At 43.5% G+C, this 7,070-nt stretch overlaps 1 protein-coding gene across 1 annotated transcript in view; it reads left to right on the plus strand.

Moving 5' to 3' along the window:
* Twsg1 (twisted gastrulation BMP signaling modulator 1) overlaps positions 1-4,657 on the plus strand; it is a 43,613-nt gene extending 38,956 nt beyond the window's left edge. The window contains exon 5 of the mRNA XM_052750211.1: positions 1,014-4,657. Coding sequence (XP_052606171.1) covers positions 1,014-1,195 — 182 coding nt within the window. The 3' untranslated portion in view covers positions 1,196-4,657. The remainder of the gene's footprint in view (positions 1-1,013) is intronic.
* The last annotated feature ends 2,413 nt before the right edge of the window (positions 4,658-7,070 follow it).

Genomic DNA, 7,070 nt, shown 5'->3' on the forward strand with positions numbered 1-7,070 from the left:
TGTTGGAAGATGAATGACTTCCTAGTTCTGCTATTTATTTGAATCAGACTTTAACTGTTCTTTATTACATGGCATTTGTGCTTGCTGTCATGTGACTGTCAAAGGTCCTCATAAGTTAGGTGTTTGCAAATGATGCCAACATCATCAACGAATTAATTTTTATTTTGTTGTTGTATTCGTATGTGCTTCTGAGTGTTGGCACACACACCGTGGCACTTGTGGAGGTCATAGGACAATGTTGAGGAGTCAGTTCCGTCCCTTCCGCTATGGATTCTGGGTAGACCAGGTTGGGCTTCTACAGGACGGGTTTTACTTCTTGCTGCCATCAGTTAAAGTGTTACGGACAAATTGGTATTACAAACATCTCGATTCCAGGTATAATTGTTGATTACCATCTGAGAATCATAGCAAAGAACATTTACTAGTAAGAATAGATCGTGTCGTAATTGTGGAGTATAAAGAGCTTATAACTATGATAAAGTAATGTTTTCAATGCAGTTTATAGCAGAAGAATAGGGCATTTGTGAAAATACAATTGCTGTGGCTTTTCTTTTAGTTTTTTGAGAAAAGGTCTGAGATGTAGACCAGGCTGGTCTTGAACTTGCATCAGTCCTCCCTCTGGGACTACGGCTGTATGCACCACACGTGGCTTGCAGCTGTGTCTTAAAGCATTAGATGAAGTATGTGCAGACACTATCATTTGAACTCCCTTTTTTTTTTTTTTTCCCCAAGGACAGGGTTTCTCTGTGTAGTTTTGGTGCCTGTCCTGGATCATGCTCTATAAACCAGGCTGGCCTCGAACTCACAGAGATCCGCCTGCCTCTGCCTCCCGAGTGCTGGGACTAAAGGCGTGCGCCACCACCGCCCGGCATGAAGGTCTTTTTTTTTTTTCTCATTTTTGTCATTTGCTGATCGGCAATAAGAGAACTAAGAAAATAACTGCTCGCGTTACTTAACTGAGTGCCAGAACTCTTCTTGTTCATGCTGAAATCTGCATTTCTTTTGTTTTTCAGAGCACATGTGCACGGTGGTTTATTTTGATGACTGCATGTCCATACACCAGTGTAAAATATCCTGTGAGTCCATGGGAGCGTCCAAATACCGCTGGTTTCATAACGCCTGCTGTGAGTGCATCGGTCCCGAGTGTATCGACTATGGCAGCAAAACGGTCAAGTGTATGAACTGCATGTTTTAAAGAAGGAAAAGAAATGCAAACCAAAGCAGTTTAGTTAACAGGAGGACATGACAATTACTCATAAGTCATGAAGTGTGCAGAAGTCACGAGTCAGGCGTGCTAGGACCATGTTAAATTATATTATTAGAACTGTACTTTGTATGTTTGCTGCCTATTTGTGTATGTCTCTTCTGTTGGATACAGTAGAACTTCAGTCATATGAGAATCAGGGTACAGAGGAGTCCTGGGAGATCTGAAGGTCTGAAGAAAGACTGGTGCTTTTGTTTGGAAAGTGATAGAGAAGACTGTTAACAGGAAGTCCTAGGACACCAGGTCTCTATGCTCACACCTTTCCTAACCGTGCCTTGGATTGCTTATCTGTTTCATATAAAGAGAGTCAGTAGTGCAGTACAGAATTCGAACTCACATTCAAGCCACTGTAGAAGCTTAATTTCTAACCATTTTACATTGGTCTTAGAAAGTAAATATTTACTGTATTTTACAACAGAAAACTTGTACCTAGGGCAGGTGAGCTGCCTCAGTGGGTAAAGGTGCTTGCTGCCACACCTGGTACCTGAGCTTGTTCCCCAGTCCCCAGAGCCTGTACAGTGGAAGGAGAGAACCAGCTCCCACAAGTTGTCCTCTGACCTCCATACCTGCACAGTGACATGCATGCAGGTATGCACAGAGGCGTATGTACACACACACACACACACACACACACACACACACACACACACACACACTAAGTAAACATTTAAAGGCATTTTAAACCTCTCGCATGGTGAAATCTGTCCTGTAGCACTCAGGCTGACAGCGATTTAGACCTAACCTTCCACTCCCATCCATAGTGCTGATGTGGGGATATAGGCAGGTGAGTACCTACCAAGAATTGCAGCACAGCGTTGAAACTCCACTAAAAGCACTGTGAGGATCTGGGTGCGGGAGCAGCCAAGTGAAGAGCGGGACTGTAGATCGCGTGATGCCACCTCAGGCACCAGGAAGCAGCTGTCCCTTTCCAGGTGCACAGCAGCTGTCCCTTTCCAGGTGAAAGTGAGGTGCACCAGGAGAAGGGTCAGGCCCCACCCCAGCAGAACAGCCAGCCTCTCCAGCACGTGAGACTGCAGAGGGTGAAGAGGAATTTCCAGAGCAGGGCAGGAATGTCGGGAACTCTTAGTGGGATCCACTTTAAAACCATTTATAGTCACTAGTTTTGTTACTTTGTAGTATCACATTTGTTTCTGGATATCTGAATCTGATATTCTTATTAAGTAAGCATCATATTTTGGGAAGCTATATTTCTGAAAGTGGAGGGGGAAATCTGTTTAATATGTTCACTCCTAGCATACTACAGAATTACCTAGTTAGCTTCTTATGTAATGTTTCCATAGAGACAAGCTGAAATACTACATGCCCTTCATAGAAATAAAATCCTCACCTTCAATCATGAATCTAAAACAAATATTTATAATACACAGACTCAATTTAATAAAATTGCTATTTTCTCTAGTGCGTATTTGAATTAAAAGTAACTTTTTAGGAATACTCTTTATATGTCTACATATTTTAGTACCTAAATTAGAAAATGCTCTTTAACACATTTTGCATTCTTGTTTGAATAGGAGTTAGTTACAAGGTCATTTGTGGTTTTATGGCTATAACTGTAAAATCTGTACTCTTTCCAATAACTGAAGAACACTCCAAGTACTCCAGCCTTCTGAGAAGCTGACTTAGAACGTGGGTAGATTTGATTGTTAGACATCAAGGTGTCCTCTCTTACTTGTACACACAGTGCCTCTGTTTCAAAGTGTCTTGGAAACATTTCAGCTCCTTTCTTAGCTCTGACATGGTCGTGGGTTTGCTTGCAATCAGGAGGGAGCTCTGAAGGACTGCAGCTGGCCGCTCCATTTCAGCTTGCTAATTGTTGGGAAATTTCATGCCTGCGACTGGAAGAATGCTTTGATGGTTTCAGGCATTCTTCCAGTGTGCCTCAAGTTTTCTTTTTTGTTGGTTTGTTTTTGCTGTTGTTTTGTTTTGAGGCAGGGTCTCTGTGCAGCCCTGGCTGACCTGGAACTTGCTCTGTAGACCGGGCTGGCCTCCCTCATGTTGTCTTATGATGGCCACAAACATTGTTAAAATGTGTCGTGACCTTTCTTAAGCTTTTCATTATCAGATTTTAAAATGGTGTATGTCTTTTTTACCCCATACATTTCTTTGTGGAGAATTTCTTAAACCAATTGCTTTAACTGTTTTATTGCCCTATTTTCCCCACAGGAAATGATCCCCAGAGGTAAATTTTATGTTCATATTTTGTGTATTTCTCCTGGTTTGCTAAGGCCTTGAGGAGAAGCAGCATTCAGCTGACAGCTTTTCTTTTTAGAGCCAGGGTTTGTGTGCACACTTGTGGTCCCACCACTTGAGAGCTGAACAAGGAGATCAGGAGGTCAAGGCCAGCCTGGGGTACACAGCAAGACACTGTCTCCAAAAAGCAAAGAACTCCTTTCTAGTTCTGTATCAACGTTCTGAGTAATGTTTTTTTCTAAACTGAAGTTGAACATTTAAGAAGCGTAGCCTCGCTCACTGTATACATTCTGTACCGTTCGAGCATAGTCAACTCCGTAATGAAGATTTTGTAGTAGTTTCTTTTTCAATAGAAAATGATGTTGTCTTTATTACAGCCAGATCAAAAAACACTAGATTTTTAAGGGCTGAGGTTGAAGCCCAGTGGTGGAGCTCTTACTCATCATGTGTGCAGCCCTGGGTTTCGTCTGAGTAAAACAAGAAACAAGACACTAGAATGTGAGTCAGAGGGTATTATTAAATCCATACATATATACACCTTTCTGTAGCAAGACATGGGCTCACAGGCAGGTTTTTCTCTTGTGATTTCCCCATAACGTGTAATTATGACTGTAACTTTATTCCTATTATGGTACAAAAGCAGTGATAGATGTAAAATGTAGTGTTTGTTTACACAGGATGCTATGAAAGGCGCTTCACACCAAAGTGTGGCTGGTTGTTTGTTTGTTTGTTTTTCAAGACAGGGTATCTTTGGGAGCCTTGGCTGTCTTAGAACACCCTCTGTAGACCAGGCTGGCCTCAAACTCACAGGGATCCACCTGCCTCTGCCTCCAAAGTGCTGGGATTAAAGGTGTGTGCCACTATCACCTAGCCAAAGTATAACTTCTGAAGTTTCAGAAAATAAGATTGTCATTAGCATATTTGAACAGTATTTGTAAATCAAAAAAGCATCAAAATCGAGAAAAAAAAAACCCTAAAACTTCTCTGGAAAATGAAGCTTAGAATTGGGCACAGTTGGAGGGTTTGTACTTAGAAATGGTCTTTCCAGACTTTAAATTCTTTTATTCATTCCCAAGAGTCTATGTTTATTGCATTTGACATGACCTACAATATTGTATATATTCTTGTTGGTTGTCTCTGTAATCAAAAAAGTATTTTAATAAAAAATAGAAATGAACATGAGTCATGGTTTTTTATTAATTTCAGCAGAGAATGCTGAATATGGCATTCTGTCTAGTGATGTTAGCATCCCTTTTTGCTGGCTGTCCCCACGGAGTTGCTGGACCAGCTCACATGACTGTAGCAAATGCTTCTGCACTCTGCCTGCGTTGTCATGGCACCAGCTGCTTTCCAAGAGTGATCTTAGCACACAGATCTGACCTCAGGCCATGTGCCCCAGGTGCCCCAGTTCAGCCATGAATGCAGTAGTAGGTGCTGATGGCATACCGCAGTGCCGAACCGCAGTGCTGAACCGCAGTGCCGAACTGCGGTGCCGAACCGCATAGCTGTACCGCAGTGTGGTACTGAACAGTCCTGATGGGTAGAAAAGAGGAGGTGTAGGAAGTTTCCTTCCTAGCTGTCCCACAACAACGCACACAGGCCAGTGTGACTGTTAGACCAGGGAAAGAGGCAATAAGCTGTGCTGTCACAGTGTCGCACCATTCTATTGCTGTGAAGACGCCATGACCAAGGCAGCCTTCTAAGAAAGCACTCACCCAAGGGCTTGCTCACAGTTCAGAGGTTAGTCCGGGGTCATGATGGGGAGGATGTGGCTGTAGTAGGCAGATGTGCTGGAGCAGTAGCTGAGAGTTGATCCGCAGGCAAGTGTAACAACAGGCCCCCAGACCTTAGCACACCTGACGCCATGGTAGAAACACCATTCAGACCTTGAAGTCCAGCTCATAGGCAGCATTGCCTGCTGAAACAGGAGCAAAGTTAAGTCAACAGTCCGGGATGTGGCTTGAAAATCCCCAAGTGAAAAGTCCCTACCTCTACGAACCTTGCATTTTTTCTTCTATAGTTCCGATTCTTACTAACTGAAATGTGCCAACCAGAATATGGGTTTTGTGCATAAAGGACTGAGAACTGTAAGACTCAGGGCTACGTATTTTGGGCAAATCTCCTGTGCAGCTGCAGGCGGACACTACTTTCTGTTTGGCTTTAGGAGTGTCCAAGTGGCGGCCTCTGCTGGACTTACCTCGCAACAGCAGTAGGCAGAGTGATGAAGACTCGGCCTGGAGTGGCCTTTCAAAACCTTAAAGCCCACCCGAGTGACACACCTCCTCCAACAAGGCCACACCTCCTAATCCTTCCTGAACAGTCCACTGACTGGGAACCAAATATTCGGATATGTGAGCCTATGGAGGCCACTCTCGTTCAAACCACCACACATAGTAAAATCAACTGGTGTGAGATGTCATACTGATGAGAGAAGATGGGCTGAGGTCCTGGTGGGGTAGAGGTTCAAGGAAAGACAGATTTGTTAGGAAAGCGGCTCCAGTGGCCGATGTGGTGCAGATGTTAGAGCTGAGGTAGAGTTGGAGGCCATGCCGGAACTCGGGCATCTGGGTGGCAGGGCAGTGCCAGGCACGCCTGCCCCATCCAGCAGCCTTTAGAAAGTATCTTTCTAAGCCAGGCATGGTGGTGCACACCTTCAATCCAGCACTGCTGAGGCAGGAGGACCTCTGCTCTCCTTGAGTTCGAAGCCAGCATAGTCTACATAGCAAGCTCCATGATAGATGGGACAATGTGGAGAGATTTTTCTATTTCAAAAATTATGTGTATTTTTACATTGGTACACAGTAATTATACATATTTGTGGGACACAATGTGACCTTCCAAGACTTGTATACAATGTGTAATGATCACACACACACACACACACACACACACACACACACACACACACACACTCGTCTGTCATCCCAGACATTGTTTCTTTGTGTTGAGAACTTTAAAAAAAAAAAAAAAACCAGTGGGGGGAAAGTGGCGCACACCTTTAATCCCAGCACTCGGGAGGCAGAGGCAGGTGAATGTCTGTGAGTTCGAGACCAGCCTGGTCTACAGAGCTAGTGCCAGGACTGTTACACAGACAAACCCTGCTTCAAAAAATAAAAAAAAAAAGTAAATTCATTTTGCCCAATGTTGGTGAAAAAGTACAGGAGGCCTTTGTTTTGGCCTAAGCCTCGGCACCAGCAAGCAGAGCAAAAGAGTCTCTCACGCCCCAAGCCCCAGGATCGAACTTTAAGGAAACTGGTAGGTCCCCAACAGACCAGTTTTTCTTGAAAAAGCAGTCTCCAGTCTACCTGAGCATAAGAAAGCCCATCTGTTTTAATGCTTACCAAAAAAAATAACTAGCTACACCTGGATTATAATCAGTGAGGTTTTTCTTTTTGTTTTTAATGCCATTTCCTTATTTTTGATTTACAAAATCCATTGTTCTGATGGGAGCTCTCTTTCTGTTTTGTAGAGGACATTGATAGATCTCAAATAAAAGCCAATTAGATCTGTGACACAGGCTTTTACAGTATCATCTTTTGAGGAAGTCGGACTTTATTGTCTAGGCTGGTCTTAACTCTTGAGCTCCAGTGACGCT

The sequence above is a fragment of the Peromyscus californicus genome, unplaced genomic scaffold (genome assembly GCF_007827085.1).
Source record: "Peromyscus californicus insignis strain IS unplaced genomic scaffold, ASM782708v3 Scaffold_21__1_contigs__length_65335640, whole genome shotgun sequence".
Taxonomy (NCBI): domain Eukaryota; kingdom Metazoa; phylum Chordata; class Mammalia; order Rodentia; family Cricetidae; genus Peromyscus; species Peromyscus californicus.